General features: G+C 38.7%; 1 protein-coding gene across 2 annotated transcripts in view; it reads right to left on the bottom strand.

Annotated features, from left to right (window-relative positions):
* LOC114466103 (receptor-type tyrosine-protein phosphatase eta) overlaps positions 1–947 on the bottom strand; it is a 61,614-nt gene extending 60,667 nt beyond the window's left edge. For both annotated transcript variants that reach the window (XM_028451573.1, XM_028451572.1), the window contains exon 1: positions 714–947. In XM_028451573.1, coding sequence (XP_028307374.1) covers positions 714–770 — 57 coding nt within the window. In that variant the 5' untranslated portion in view covers positions 771–947. The remainder of the gene's footprint in view (positions 1–713) is intronic.
* Between the last annotated feature and the right edge of the window lie 16,173 nt (positions 948–17,120).

Consider the following 17,120-nt stretch of genomic DNA (forward strand, 5'->3'; position numbering starts at 1 on the left):
GAAATGTTGGTTCTTATTCGGTCTGGTTACCACCATTTACATTAGAACTGGCCCTATATTGGTACCGCTTCTTGGTACCCAACCCTATTTAGGACGCACTCAGAAATACATCAAACCGTGCTTTTCATGCTGTTCTAGTGAACGCAGTGACTCCTAAAACAAGTATTTTAAAACAACATAAGGTACAAAATTTAAATATTTCAAATATTTACAGGCAATATTATAATTTCCCATATCGCCAAAATAGAAAACTCAATATATCTTGAATCTTGACATATTGCCCAGCCCTAGTTGACACACACACACACACACACTTGCAGTGTGACTTTTCGATAGGAAATAATAACCACAAATGTCACGTGACACACCACTTTGAGACCAAACAGGATGTACTCTTTTCAGAAGCCCTGACATTGTATAAAATACCTCAGCTCTTTGATCACCTGATGACACACATTTACCCCAAATCAAACCCTCAATGGGTGATTGTTCACCTGGTGTTACCTCATGTTCTCAGATAGAACATCCTATCAGAGAACAACTAAGTGTGTGGTGATGAGTGAGAGGTTATTACTGTGCTACAGGTGCGCCATCCACCTTCACTGAAATAAATAAGACTTTTACTCTGGTCTTATATGTTAAACATGACTAGAAAAAAAAGATGTAAAGCTGTGTTGTTGTTGGATAGAGTGTGAGAGATGAAGATGTCTTACTGTGAGAGCGCAGAGGACCAGCAGGGTCCACACAGAGACGGTGACGCGCAGCTTCATGATGGCGCAGGCTTGGAGAGAAGATTTTTTTTTGGTGTTGTAGTTTTTTTTAAAACATTTTTTTTTTATGTTGTTCTCATCTCTAAACTTCAGTCTGAGCTGGATTAACGCCCTCCGTCCTTTACGCGCTGGTCAGTGTCGCTACATGAGGTGAAGTAAAGGTGAGACAGAGAAAGTTTGCCTCTGTAGTACCGAGGAGGAGGGGAGGGGCGGGGCCTCAGGCAGCACGGGGAAGTTTGTTTGAGAGCGTGCGTCACTTCTCTGATGCTCAGCACACTGATCCTCGTGCTCGTTCACAGCTACAACTTCCAATAGTGGAGGACTTCCTCTAACAGAGCAGCAGTAGCAGAGAGGAGGAGGACTAATGTCTCACAGTCACTGTAGGATTTAAGCTTCAATGGCCCTACTTAGGGCTGGGCAAAAAAAAAAAAAAATTGATTTAATCGATTAATCGAACTTGTAGATGAAAACAATTTTTATTTTGGAAATTCGAGTTTAAATTTGTGTTTAAAAAAAAATAAAATAAAGTTATTTATTTTTTTTTTTCCCACCACAGTTTTTTCGGACTTTTTCGCGTTCCGATGTGAGCCAGCCCACTCTTTGTTTACATGTGTTTACCCTTTGAGTAGGCTATATGTGTGTCACAGGCGTGTTCCATTTTTTATTCGCACTATGCTGAGATGCTAAGGGAAGAGTTTATTTTTATTTTTTTAATTGTAATGTTGTATGTTATAGAATACGTAGTTATCTGATTTGGTTGCACTTTTGCCTAAACCTGGGTTAAAGCTTAAAATTGTTGAATGACAGAGCCTCATTTACTTTTTATTTTGGGATTGTTCTGTGCATTTTAAGTCTTGAGGACAATCACAGCAATAAAGTAGCACTTTTGACAATATATCTGATGTCTGCAGTCATTTTTTAAGTGCATTAAAAAAAATAAATTTGAAAATGAAATCGAAACTCAAATTTTTCTTTAATTTTTAGGCAAAATCGCCCAGCCCTAGCCCTACTGATAGATTGAGTTTGCATGTTCTCCAACAGACTCACATGTGTACAAAATGTTCCATTGGACTGGTAAAAAAGACGGATGGATGGAGACATACATGCTTGGATGGATGATTAATGGATGGATGAACAAATGAATTAATGACTGGCTGGATGGGTGAATGATGGAGGAATGGAGAGATGGATTGATGCGTTGATGGATGGACGGATGAATGTATAGACGGATTAATAGATGTGTGGATGGATTAATTGATAAATGGGTTGATGCATGGATGATGGATGGATGAATAAATGAATGGGTGGATGCATGAATGGATTAATAAGAGGATGGATGGATGCATGGAGAGATGGATGATTGAATGGATTGGTAAATTGATGAATTGATTAATGGATGGAGAGATGGACTGATGGCTGGATAAATTGATCGATTAATGAATGGATGGATGGATGGATGGATAAATTGATAGATGATAAATGGATGGATGGATGGTATAGTGAAGTTTTGATGTTTTCAAATGAGGCTTCATTAAAGTATATCTATAGTCAGAAGATTATTACTGATTATTACTGTTAGTGGATGTTGAGTTAAAGTCATTTTCTCACTGAACTTTGTCACTTTGTTTCACTGAAACATTGAGGCGATATCTTGCAGTAGTACTGTATGTACTGCAGGCTACACTCTGGACATCAGTCAGTTCACAAACGCATTCACTTCAATGTACAGACTTCACACACTCTTCTACCATCCACTAAACAAAGACAAACCAGTTATTTATTTGTCATTTATTTGAATATATCAGAGATTGATAAATTTATCACAAGAGGGGCCACAAAAAAAAAAAAAGTGATTGTCTGATCAGAGGGCCATATTATCAACATTTTGTCAGCATCTCTCTAATAAATCAAGGAAGTTCTGCGTGTGCGTGCGTGTGTATTTGTGGAGCGTTCTCCCCGACGCGTTGTCTGTTCGACCTGAAACTTTTTTGACTGCTTGCACATAGTTTGAGGTCGTGCATCTATTATTTTGGACTTATTTGGTGTTACAAAACATTTATTTAAATTTTATTTAGCCTGGACGGCACATCCATGTTTACCCAGAAATGAAACCTAGGTTTTGACCTCAGTGTGAGGGGGCGCTAGCGCACCAATCTGTTCATTTACAACCTCTAATAATGAGTAGAAGAAGACCCTCCTTCAGTCCACAAAAGAAGGTCAATATTAAAAACATTTTTGTACTGCTAAAAGTTATTGAAGTGTGTTGCAAAACATTTCTTTTTATTTTGTTTTGAGATTACGGCTCCCAATTTTTGATCGCGTTGTCGCACTTCCGGGTCCGTTGTTTTTTTTTTTCCTCAAGTCTCACGCATTGGGCGTGAGACACACGCATTTTAACGACCAGTAGGACAGGTAGCGATTCTCTCACACAGGCAAAAAAGGCTCCAAAAAGGCAAAAAAGGCTCCAAAATACATATAATGACTCCAAAAACCATACATTATAGAAAAATACACCAAACAACAACAAAAACATGAGAAAGACTTAAAATACACAAAACTAAATATTTATACAAAAAATACACAAAATGACAACAGAAATGCACAGAACTACACTAAAAATTATACAGAAATACACAAAATGACTCTAGAATCACACTACAATGGCAACAAAAAACAATAATTATACAAAAAATGCACAAAAACACAACAGAAACATACAAAAATACACATAAAGGCTAAAAAAAAAACATACATTAGAGAAAAATACACCAAATGAAAAAAATATAAAAATGAGTAAAAAAACAACAAACATATTTATCATGCGCATGTCCCATATTATTAAACCAGGAAAATTTCACACTCTATTTTACTTTGCACCCACAAATATACCCCTTTACAACACTAGAGTACAGAGTATGTACACCTCTTTGTACATCCAACCTTCAAACACATACTCATTTGGCCATGATTGACAACTCTACTTAAGCTCCTCCCACTATATGAATACATACTTCCTACGGGCACTGAACTAGTTTAGAATAACAACCAATCCAGGGAAAAACAAAAGGTTTCAAAGGTTTCATGTGTTGAGTGGTCATGTTGTATTTTTTACTTTCTCTTTTAAATATTGGATAGATCTAGGGCCACATGAGGCCCATGTCTGAATATATCAATAATTCTTTATCAAGCTGCTGGGGCAAAATGGTATATGCTTAAACATAGGTGACAATTCTGCTCTTGCGCCATTATTGGTTGTTCTACTGTTACATACAACATACTATTATTAGAAAGGTGGAAGTAGCTTGAACTAGGTTTTAGGAAGTTTGATTAGAATGAAAAGAAGGATGTTGGATTACAAAGCATTCCCAGCTCGTCTGATCATTACAACACATAGCTTATCTAACTGTGGATGGCTCCCATGCAGATTCAACACTTGTTAATGTGTGTGTTTTGTTTTGCTCAAGCTGTGCTGTGTTGAGTGGGTGATTTTTTTATGACCTTTTAGTGACTGCACTGGATACCAAAGCTGTCACTGCCTGTGACAGACAGTTTCATAATGGCTGTTAAGAGAAGATGGAGATAATATGAACCGGTTGCAGTGACCCACCGTTCCTGAGCACATTACATAAACCTGTCGGGAATTGTCACAGTTTGCCGTTTGTTTTTCTTCTACAGTGACTCGTTTTTTTTTTTTGTTTTTTTTAATTTGTGGCTTTATTTATTTTTACACCATAAAACCTATGTACTCTGTCGTGTTTCATGCAGCATCCTCTTCTATCAGGGGACCAAGAATTAAATATGTTAATGTTGTGCGAGGCTGATGGTAATGTGCCGAGCAGAGACATTCTCTGCGCTGTCATAAACATTCTAATGATAATTAGAGGCTCAGCCTAAACATCTCCGCCTCCATTTACTCTGTTTACTCTGGGATAGTCGAACATAAAATGCTTTACATGAAATATATAATTTGTAAATAAATACATTTAGAAATAAAAGAGTACTGCTGTTTAGCTGAAGAATGTGTGTAAAGACATTGTTTAAAATCCCTAATGTTTTTCCTCACTCTAAAATGAGGGATTATGGCAAATATGCACAAAGCTCATTAGTTCCTATCATTTCATTGTCCACATTATTTCCTTTTCATTTCTATTATTATTCAATGAGATATTTACCGTAGTTGTTTCATTTACAGTTTAAAATATAAATGCAGACTCAGGCAGAAAATATTAGTGCAATGTGCATTCAATGTTCGTTTTTAAAAATTCACGCTTCATTTTTCCTTTTAAGCTGACTCTAAATCAAAGATAGTCATTCATTGGATCTGATTAAATGATTTTTAAGGTTTTGATTTTAAACAAGACTTATCATGTAGTTTTTGTTTTCCTGCTTTTATAATCTCTGTATTGTCTTAGTCTAGTTTTAGGTAAAACAGTTTAGTTGATGAAATATTGAATTAACACAAATTCAAAACCTATAAACAAATCTTGATTGAAATTTTAGTTGAATAAAATAAAAATCCAAATGACTGTTAAACACAAAATACAATTTATGCATTTATGATCATTTCCTAATGTGGGACTGCGTTGTGTAAATAACACATTCTGTGTGGACTATTATCTAAGTGTTGGTCAAAGAATTTCTTTGATTCTCAAAGCAGACAGAAAAGGCAGCAACATATACACAAGAAAATCCTTTTTTTCCCCATGCAGTATGTAAGTGGTTTTCTGTGGATCCTGATCGGTTCTGATGTTAAAAGCAAAGGCATAGGAATCAGGCTCACATTGGGGGGACATAATGTGACCATGGCCAGTCCTAAAAGTATTGGTAAAGTCATGCAACAGTCCGATAATCACTTGATCAGCTGTTCTGCAACAAACATACAGCCAGTAATACAAGTAGCCAGTACACGTACACATTCCTATCTATTGTTTAAAGAGTAACTAATGGGACTGGCATGTGGCTAGGCTGGAAAATTTTCAAAAATGACTTGATGATAGGTGGAACTCCTGGAGGCGCTAAGACACGCTCAGTCTACACGATAAATCTCCAAAGAACAATCTATGTTACGCTAACTAGCTACTGAATACTCACTATAACTCTCTATCCTAAGTACTCGCCGCAAGATTGCAGAGTCGACAGTGCTGGTTCATGACGTCATTTCATTTAATTCAGCTTGATATACTGTATATATAGCGCAATTACAATAGTCATCTTGAAGCGCTATCAAAATAGGAAATTCTTAAGAAAATAGAAAAAATCCAACAAATCCTTATGAACATGCATCAGCAACAGTGGAGAGAAACAACTCCCTTTTAACAGGAAGAAATCTCCAGCAGAACCAGGTTCAGAGGTGGCAGCCTTGACAGCACTAACTATGTCATTGATTGTCTTCCCCTTGCCTTGCAAATCACAGTTCAGGTTGTTTAATTTCTCTGTCACATCTGCTAGAAATGCCAGGTCTAGTAGCCATTCAGTGTCATACAGCAGAGTTGTATCCTCATTTCTTGCTTCCATGAAAGCTTTTATTGCTGTCAGAAGTGCTAAAAAACAATGCAGGACTTTTCCTCTGCAAAGCCATCTGATTTCTATATGCAGCAAAAGATCACCATATTCTGATGACACTTCTTCCAAAAATAACTTGAAACTTCGGTGTTGTTTGGCCTTTGCTCGGATAAAATTTATTATATTCATAACAGGTGTCATAACATGTTCAAACCCCATGACTTTGGCACAAATGGACTGTTGGTGGATGATGCAATGATAGTTCAAAAAATGAGGAAAATTCGGGTCTGCTTTGCAGTTTGCTATGAAGCCTCCCTGTCATGGCTGGCCATCCATCAGTTGTTATTGACACCAATTTTTCTAATGGCACATTCTATTCAGCAAAGTAGTTCTTCACTACGTTGTAAATGTGCTGACCTCTTGTTGTTGTTTTCAAAGGTAGCAATGTGAGAAATTCCTCTTTAATGGAGAAGTCATCAAACACCATTCTTATGAAAACCGCTAACTGAGCTGTGTCGCTTGAGTCCACTGATTCATCACATTGAATTAAAAACCATTTGCACATACCTACAGTATGTCATGTTCCAACTGCCCCTTTGCATCCTCTGAGAGCGCAGAAACTCAGGACAGGATTTAAGGGCAATTTTTGTGATCTTTGAACAAAGAGTTAGCCGCGAGAGTCATTGCGTCCTTGACAAAAACCCCAGCTGTAAACCCCATTCTTTGCTAAATGATGGCCCACTTTGAATGACACTTCAGTCGCAGCCTCAGCTCTCTTCACAGGTTTCGTGAACAACGATTGCTGCTGTTGCAATCCTACTTGCTCGCTCACCTTAGCTGACCACAGTGCGGCAAAGTGCCGCTCCACATTGCCTTTCTTCCCGACTGCAACGCTCGTTCCGCAAATCACGCACACACACCTGTCTTTTAGAAATACTCAGTCTCCCTCTCTTGATGGAAATGGTACGCCTTCTGTTTTTTCTTCGATGGCCCTGCCTCACTCATTTAGTTGTTTGCTTGCTTCAGTCTAACCTGGCAAGAACCAGATTGATGTGTAGCCCTCCCTCCAACTGGAGTTCTCCACATTGATCTGGGTCTGTGTCTGGAGAATCCTTTTAGAATCAGGGAGGGATATGAACAGAATGCTAGAACCTGATTGGGGGAAATGCCTGTCCACCATGATTTGTTTTAGCCGATCACGGTAACAAGTGATGATGTCGTCATCGGCATGCGCTGCAGAGACGCTGCTACAACAACAACAAGACTCCGCTGGTGAAAACTTTCTTTTGGGATAGTAATGCTGCGGTCATTATGTCGTTGAGTGACTTGTGCCGTTTTTGCAACACGAGTATGCGAGTTAAAGGGCTAATGTTACGCTAAATCAACTTTTCTGTGCTTTAAACATGATAAAAGTGCTGATTGGGCTTCATACACATGCCCAAAGTGTTTTTTCATTCATTCCCTCGTTAATTAGAGGGTGATTTGCTCCTTTCTTACTGTAGGGCGAGCCAAAGCTCCAAATTGATGACGCGTTCCCACTTTGACGTTGCTCTGAGCTGGGGAAGCCACGCCTCCAGGAAGCTCTCTGCCGTGATTGACATGTAATCAGACATGCCCATGAAGGTGAGCATTTCAGCGTCCTTCGTGCAGTGCTATTTATGTATTTTCTACAGTTTATGCATGTACCGGAGAACGCCCCGCCCCCATGCTCTGTCTCGTGTTTATAAAGCAGCATGAGCTCGGCTACGGAGTGGGTGGGAGGAGGACGGCTGTCCTCTGTCCCTACTTCACCGTGCGGGAAGGAGGAAGTCAGAGTCCCATCTATAGACACGCCCACTCATGAATATGCATAAGTAGGCCGCAAATCAGCCTGTTTGTGTAGAGTTGCTCAGAAAGTGACTTTTCAGAGGCTAAAACTCTGTAAAACAGGCGAGTTTGGAAAAATAAACCTCAACTACTATGTTTTTGGGGTTTTTAGAACAAATGGAGATGGTGAAAAATAGCATGACATGGGACCTTTAAGGGCACGTTAACCATCCTCCTGCGTCAACATCTTTCTATTTTGATTCAGAGCTATGCTAATAGCGGTATCCGAGCTAGTTCCTCTACCCGCAACTGCGCATGCATTAGTTTTGCTTCGGCTCTTCTGCCTTCGTCACACTTGTATATCCTGCCCTAAACCACAACACTGCCTTATGATTGGTTCTAATCGGTTCGGTTCGGTTTCAAAAGGAAAAGGCGGGAACAGCACAAGAAGGATTCGGGTATTTGTGAACACCAGGAGAATCCATCTTGCAGGCGAGGTTAGCTTCAGTCCTGTTAAAATAAAATCCACATTTGTTCTTTATTTGCATTCACGTTCGACTCGGAAATATTAGCATTAGCCGCCAGTTTGCATTATTGTTACTCAAACATGATTGGTCGATATTCATTTATGGGGTGGGGGAGGGGGTGCTGGTGGTGGTTCGATAGTACTAGAGTTGTAGTAAGTAGAGTTCACTATGAGTGAGGTTTTGTTTATACGTAGCGTAGACTCTTTATTTTTTTCTTTATTTTTGATTTGCTTGGCGAGCTACTTATTGAAGGTCTGCTACCGGGAGTTCGCGAGCCCCTGTTGGAGAGCCCTGGTCCAAAGAGTGGATGAAGAAGTCCAACTATATAGAAAACTTCCTCCCATCACAACCAAAGACAGCGCCACCCTCTGGTGGTGGATGAAGAGGGACACATTGCCAATGGTGTAAGCTTTAGCTAAGAAATATCTGTGTCCTAGAATCCTCCACCATCCAGAACGATCTCTTATCCTTCCTGACTATTTTTTCTGCACAAAAATTGATAATCTACCACAGTTGATAAGTGCAGCTGTACTGCTTAATATGTTCTCTTTTTTACAGAATAATTATTTGTTTTATGTCTGAATTCATTTTGGATCAAGTTGTTCAAGTTCAAAAGGAGCACTGTAAATACTTTCAAATGTTTGTTGCAAAAGTGTCATATATTGTAGATATTATAATCCAGTAAAAATAATCTATACCTGCTTTACCTGGTGGGTTAAAAGAGAGCTGATATCCCCGCAGGAAATTGAAAAGACAAAGATAATATAATAAAGAGTTAAAGAAAACAAATCAATTTGAATTATTTCATTCCCTCACCCAATGAGAATTGGTAAGGAATCAAATCGATAAGCAATATCGATAATGGAATCAGAATCGCTAAATTCTTCAAGAGAGTCCAGCTGCAGACCTGCACGCTCAGCTCCTGTTCCTGGACCCTCTCTCAAATTCTTATCAATTCCCCATCCTGAGTCAGAAGTGAGGGGTTAGCTTAACCCGGCATGACTGTGTCTTCCTGGACAGCAACCCATTGTAACCCATTAGATGATTATGTGTAGATGGTGGATTGTGTTTGAATTTATTGTTGGTGTTCTAGTATATAATGTGTAAGAAGCCATGAAAGCATCACAAACCAACGTTCTCAGTCAATAGCAAACATATGATTGTAATAGCCTGGTTTAAATCCATAGAGGGCAGCCACTCTTACAATTTTACAAAAACAAAAACAAAAAAAATCCAAATTGAAATATTTTGACTAAAATGTCCAAAGTTGGACAAGAACCAAACAACAACACTACTTCATAACTAAAAATATTTGTTTTCAACAGCAAGGAAAATTAGTTATGGGGTTTAGTTACTCTTTAAATGAAAAAGAAAATAAACCCACTGATAGAAAGTAGATCTGAATGCCCACCAGTACAATCTGACTGTACACAAACTTTGTTTTGCCTCTAGCATTTCTCAGCTCTTCCCTCTATCTCTCCATCTCTCATTTGTTTATTTACGTTGACCAAATAGTCATAATTACTGTACTGCCCCTCAAACATGTGAGTTCTCCACTAACAGAGTTTGTTGTTTGGATTTGAAATCTAAAGTAAACAGAGACTCCTCATCATCCCTTTGAAACCAATCCAATTAAAGTTTTACAATCTTAGCTTAAGTTTTTTTTTGACTTTAGTGACACTCTGGGGAACAAATTAGGTCTCGAAAACTCTTTGAAGATTTCTGATATGTTCAGTTTGTTACAGGTTTGATTGACTCCCACTCATCTGTTTAATAATGCACATGTAACCCCACCTTACACACACATGGATGAAAATGTTAACACAAGCACATATATACAATTTTTCTTGTATTCCAAAATGGCTTTAATGTGAAAAAACCCATCAAGTAATTCTGAGTCAACCATATCTGTTTCTGGTGATAAAAGCATGGCAAATTTTGGACATAGTGGTTATTTAAGGAAATTGCAGTTAAATTGAGTAAAGAAAATGTTTTTTGTTTTTGTTTTTGCACAAAGTTCTGAGGACTTATTTAGTTACTACAACTACAAAACCTGTACATAACGGAAGAATATAGCACTATAAATACCAATTTAAGTAAGGGACCCATAATTTGCCACAATTATTAAATTGCGACCCACTTTTTTTGTAGAATTCAACCAACAAAATTTTGATTTTCAAAAATAGCGGTTGCAAACACACTTATGTAATCGTTTTTAAAACATAAATCTATAGATTTTCCTGTGTAACATGCATTTCACAGCATGTCTGTCAAAAGAAAAGTTTATTTCAAAGTCCAACATGAGAGACATTAAGTTTTTTTTTTTTTTGACCAGCTGTCCACAACCCACCCAGTAGAAGTCCACAATCCACTTTTGGGTCCTGATGCACCAGATGAGAATCGCTGATGTAGATATTTTCTCATGTATTTTAAAGGCTCATTATTATTTTTGGAATATATATATTACACTTTTTTTCAGCATCGCTCTCGGCTATAAAGGAGTAGCCTACCATAGCACGATCTCACCTATCATTAGTAAATGCACATGTCAAATTAGCTCTCCCCACATTCCCACATTACCTGATCTTGTGTGTGTGTGTGTGTGTGTGTGTGTGTGTGTGTGTGTGTGTGTGTGTGTGTGTGTGTGTGTGTGTGTGTGTGTGTGTGTGTGTGTGTGTGTGTGTTTGTGTGTGTGTGTGCGTTTTAGGCTGTGCATGATGGATCCAGAAAAGACCTCAGGACTGCTGCCTCCCTCTAATGTGAAGGATGAGTCACTGCTAGATCAGATTGGCATCAGTTTGGTCACAGACAGGAAAGCTTTAAGGTCAATTAGCTGAATTAAGCATACCAGCTGCTTCTACTGATGGGAAGGACTCAGTGCAGTGTAATCTTTCTGAGGGATAACAGCAGTAAGCCTCATGGACCACTAGATGCCTCTATTTGTCATAGGAATAAAAGGAAAGCTCCAACATAAACTTTTAGACTTCGACGTCCTTTATTGTCATTCAAACTTGAACTTTACAGTACAGATAAGAATGAGATGTTGTTGCATTGGCTCATATAGCAGGATAAAAACAGGATAAACAGCAGCAAGTATTTACAATAGGAAATAAATAGATATCAAGAGGAAAAGCTACATGTAAGATTCCTATACAGATAAGTAATCAGTTATCAGTAAATCAGGATAATAATAAAAACAGCAGCAAGTATTCACATAAGGTAAGTAGTATAAAAAAAGATAAGTTGCAGATATAGATAGATATCAAGAGGAAAAGCTATGTGTAAGGTTTCTATGCAGATAAGAATATTGCATGTTCTTTTAAATTTTTTTTTTATGATGCATTTCAGTGAGGTTATGTTGTCTTTTTACAATCCAGTGAGGTAATTCGGTTGTGGGGGTTTGAGGGCAAATTAAGAGATTATTTTTTGTTCAAAAGTGTTATGGCCTGAGGGAAGCTATCACTGAACCTGGAGGTTCTTCTTCAGAGGCTGCGGAACCTCTTTCCAGAGTCCAGCAGCAAAAACGGCCCATGGTAGGGGTGGGAGGTGTCTGCTGATTTTCTGAGCCCTGGTCAGAGAGTGTTTTTTTTTTGCGATGTCCTGGATGAGGGAAGCAAAGTTCTGATTATTTTTTATTTTTTTATTTTTATTATCCTCACCACTCTCTGTAGGGACTTCCAGTCGGACGCACTGCAGGCACCGGATCAGACAGAGAAGCAGTTGGTCAGTAGGCTTTCTATAGTGCCTCTGCACTATAGAAAGCCTGCAAAAAGTGCATGCGCTTCTGAGCTCTTTTTACAAGAGATCTGGTATGACGTATGAAGGGACCAGGTCAGAGTGTCTGTTATCCGCACCCCCAGGATCGTTGTGCTGCTTACTCTCTCCACTGCTGTGCCATTGATGAGGAGTGGTGTGTGGCTGGGCTGGCTCCTCCTGAAGTCGACGATGATCTCCTTGGTTTTGTCGACATTCAGAACCAGGTTGTTAGTACTGCACCAGTCAATCAGATGTTTCACCTCCTCTCCTTAGTCCATGTCATTGTCACGGATGAGGCCCACCACTGTTGTGTCATCCGCAAACTTCCCCCACGGGGAGCCAGTGCTCAGAGAGATGACACTAGAGGTGTTGTTGCCCACCCGCACAGACTGGGGTCTGTCTGTGAGGAAGTCAAGCAGCCAGTTACATAGGGAGGTGCTGAATCCAAGGGGGGCCAATTTGCTCACAAGATGCTGCTGGATGATTGTACTGAACGCCGAGCTGAAGTCCAGAAACAGCATCTGCACATTTGTGTGTCCTTCTCTTCCAGATGTTATAAGCTCTGGTGAAGTTCAGATTAGATGGCGTCCTCTGCAGAGAGGTTAGGGCGCTAAGCAAACTGGTACAGGTCAAATGTGGGGGGAAGTCTAGAGACAATGTGGTCCTTTACCAGTGTCTCAAAGCACTTCATCAAGATAGGGGTGAGTGCTACGAGGGAGGAGATTGTGAATTATTTAGGCACTGGTCAGTTCATTCCTTAAGCACCTGTCCTGGTATATCGTCAGGTCCTGCTGCTTTCCGGGTGTTCACTCTACTCAGGGTTCTCCGGACATCAGCTGTATCCAGGCTGAATGGCTGCTCATCGTAGCAAGGGATGGATTTCCTGGCTGAGGTGTTGTTGTGTGCTTCAAACCTGGAAAAATAGTTATTGAGGTTGTTGAGAAAGTTGATGTTGTTGTCACGGGGAGGAGTAGCTTTATAGTCTGTGAAGACTTGTATGCCCTGCCACATTCTTATGATGTTTGTGGGGTCCTCAAAGAAGTCCTATACTTTCTGACTGTGGGCCCACTTTGCAAGTCTAATGGCATGGTTCAGGTTGGCTCTGGCTGTTTTTAGTGCCACCATGTCGCCAGATTAAAACACGTCGTTCCGTGTTTTCAGCATTGCACATACCTCACTGGTCATCCAGGGTTTTACATTGGCCCGTGTGAAGATGTTATTGATCACACTAACATCCTTCATGCATTTCTGAATGCATGCTGACACCGACTCTGTATTCTCCTCCACACATGTGTGGTGATTGTCCATCGCAGCCGCCTTAAACATGTCCCAGTCCGTGTTTTCAAAGCAGTCCTTTAATGCTTCCATTGCTCCAAAGTGCGTTCCTTGACAGCGAATCTAACCACTAGACCACCAGGGACTAGTTTGATGTTTGATTTTAATTTATTTTGACACTGCTGAAATAGAAAGAAGATACATCTACATAGTTGAACAGATAAGTGATAAAGGTTTACCCTTTAGAAGCATAAAAGAAACAAGCTAAACAGATAATGAAACTGGAGTGTGTCGCTATCCACACTGATAAGAGGACTGTGGATGAGAGGATGGATATAGAAGGAGTTCATTTGGTTGATTGGAGCAGCAGAGGTGAGGATTTGTGAGGGAGATATACTGTATGGATGCAGACGAGAGGAGACTAAAAGGGTCATAAATATTGATTGAGTGATGTGTCATTCAGCATTTTGTGTTAAATATATAGGCCAGAGATGGGCATCTTTTATCACTGTGTTGTGATTGTCTGCTTTGAGTTTTCCATATCAGAATTAGAATAATGACCAATCTCAGCATTAAACACAGCAAGGAACAGGGTTTTGTGTATTTTTGTTGTCTTTTTGTGTTTTTTGTCTTTCATGGAGTCATTTTGTGGATTTGGCCTTGTTTTTGGTGCATTTTTAATTGCTTTTTTCAGCCATTTTGTGTTTTCTTTCTTTCGTTTTTATATTTTCTTGTCATTTTATAATTTACCTCTGTATTTTGTGTATTTTTGAATGACCTTTTGTGGGTTTTGTGGTTATGTGTATTTTTCTGTCTTTTGATATGTTTGTTGGCAAACAAAGCATACTTTTGTAGTATTGCTTCATCCAGCTTTGGCAACATTGGGTCGGTAAATGTATTTATGATATATGAGAGTTAGAAAGAATGTGTAATAATAAAACACTCCTGTTCCGACCCACTGATTCAAACGCTGGGTTCAATCATCCTTCCAGCATTAGGACGTTCTCACAGTTGGAAAATATGATTTATAGTGACCTCTAGTGGCAGAAGGAACAAGGACACAGAACTGAGAAAATGCCAATTTACACTGTGATCTGCATTAGAGGAAAAAAGATCTAAGTAAAGGTAGCCTGGAGAAAAAAGATGTGTGTGATTGTCCAAACTTTTATGTCTGGTTTACTATGCGTTTTATTGTAAGAAATTGTGCAGGATGTAGCTACCTCATCATGTGAGCCTGTTAGCTTCAGCCAACCTTATGCTAAGGCTAATATAGCATTGGCAGGCATAGACACATTGTTTCTATGCAATTTTTCCATTAAAAAATGAAACATGTAATTGATAACGAGATTACCCCCTCTATGTATAGGCCTCATGCTCGTTATAAAGTGATACACTCGGTTTGGTTTTACGATCATCACAAACTGCCCTTAGCATCACACAAGATTAAAATGTGAAGATTATATGTAGAGATCGACCCACCTGTAATTACCAACTGACATTTCTCAAAAAAATTAATATCGGTCGACATCGGTATTGGTTTTTCCGCCAATATTCAAAAAACCATTGCTATCGTTGTGCTTCAAGCTTTGTGTTGAATTTACTTTGTTTATAGTTTTACAGTGATATCTAGTGGTGAAAAGAATATTGTTTGGGTTCCCGCCTAATCTTTCAATACTGATCATTTCCTGCCAAAACCAGAAGTACTCGAGCATACACCTGCGACACGTTCGGACCCGCTAGAGATGTCTTGTTGAACCCTAAAGCAGTGTCTGTAAGTGATTTCAGTGGTAAAATGATTAAATGACTAATGTTTTGGTCCTATTTTTGTATGTATTTAACTAGCTCTTGGTTAACCTCTAAGCTAGCTATCTTAAAGTACTTCTGACAAATGTTATATGTATGTTTCTTGCACATTATATAGGGGTTATTGTATTCTCTATTGTTATATGTTCACAGTAAACCTGCTGTTTGTGTTTCTACCGGTATCGGTAAGTGGTGTGCATTGTCATGAATCTGACGATACCAAACGATTCCCGATTTGCATGTCACGATACAATATATCTCGACACTAAACAATGCGATGTACATCGCGATATATCACAATATCAATAAATACAAATTTCACTTTTAAAAGTGCAAAATGGTATGAAATATAATTTATATTAAAAAAAATAAAATAAACTTGCGAGAACAAGTAAATGGTGACTAACTGTAATTCAAGTACCAATATCAAAAGCAAGGTATGTTTTTCAAACTGTCAAATTACATTTTGCCTCTACAACGGATTCTGATTCTGTAAAGTTCTCAAATTCTAAAAAAAAAAAAAAAAAGGAACCACATGCACATACGTCAAGAAAATTAACCAACTTCCAGCTAAAATACATTGAGGAGTGAGGTAGTTTAACAAGGTCTGATGTGGTTCACTGACACCTGGTGACCGGGCGTTTACGTGCAATGCATACTGTATGTTAACACAATTAAATGATTTTTTTCATTAAAAAAACATCATTTTAAAAATTGATTTAGAAATTTTTTGGATTGATAAGATGATCGTGCAGTGAAATATTGCAATCTATCAACCAATCAAATTTTCTTTATAGAGCACTTTTCATATATACGATACAATTCAAAGTGCTTCACATCATTAAAACCTTACATACAATAAGAAATAACCCGCGCAAACAATCCATAAGATGTTTTTTGTTACAGTTGAGGCTTCAGAGTCTATACAGGACTGAAGTTTACTGTTGAAATATTCCACAATAGAATGACAGGGAGCAGGTAAAACAGGCAGTGGATATTTGTTCAAAACCTCCTTAAAATTTGTAGCCACTTCAGGCGTGATGTAGCGTGTTCTCGCTGAGGTTTCCCGCTGGATAAAACCGGTAATACTAAAAATCACACAGCAGTGGTCAGAGACAGCCTAGTCAACAACTGAGGACACACACACACACGTGGAGAAGCCATGAGTGATGATCAGGTCCAGAGTGTGTCCTCTGTTGTGAATCCATAAATCCATAAAACAAAGAAGATGTAAAGAGTCCCTCGCAAAATAATCTAAAAGGTTATGTATGTAGATGTCACTTATTAAAAGAATCCTATCAAATTTGTTATAAATAATTGATAAAAACTCAGAAAACTCATCAATAAAAACAGTGCATGGTTGTGGGGTCTATAAACAGTGATGCATACAATTGGAGGACTGTTATATAAATGAAAGCATGAAATAACATAATATAACCGCTACAGCAGACATGGGCTCGTCTGTAAACGGTTACATTTACTGGTTCAATAAACAGGAAGAGATTCAAATTCTGATGTAGCTGGTTATGATTTACAGTCTGCATAAACAGGACTGAATCATAACATAACCTAAACGCTAGAGCGGACATGGGCTCGTCTATAAACGGTCGCATTTACAGACCTTGGAGTCAGTCACTGTTAGATTACCAATAAACGGAAAGAGAGTCGTCACCTTTATAGT

This window comes from Gouania willdenowi, chromosome 6, assembly GCF_900634775.1.
Source record: "Gouania willdenowi chromosome 6, fGouWil2.1, whole genome shotgun sequence".
In the NCBI taxonomy this organism is placed as follows: Eukaryota; Metazoa; Chordata; class Actinopteri; order Blenniiformes; family Gobiesocidae; genus Gouania; species Gouania willdenowi.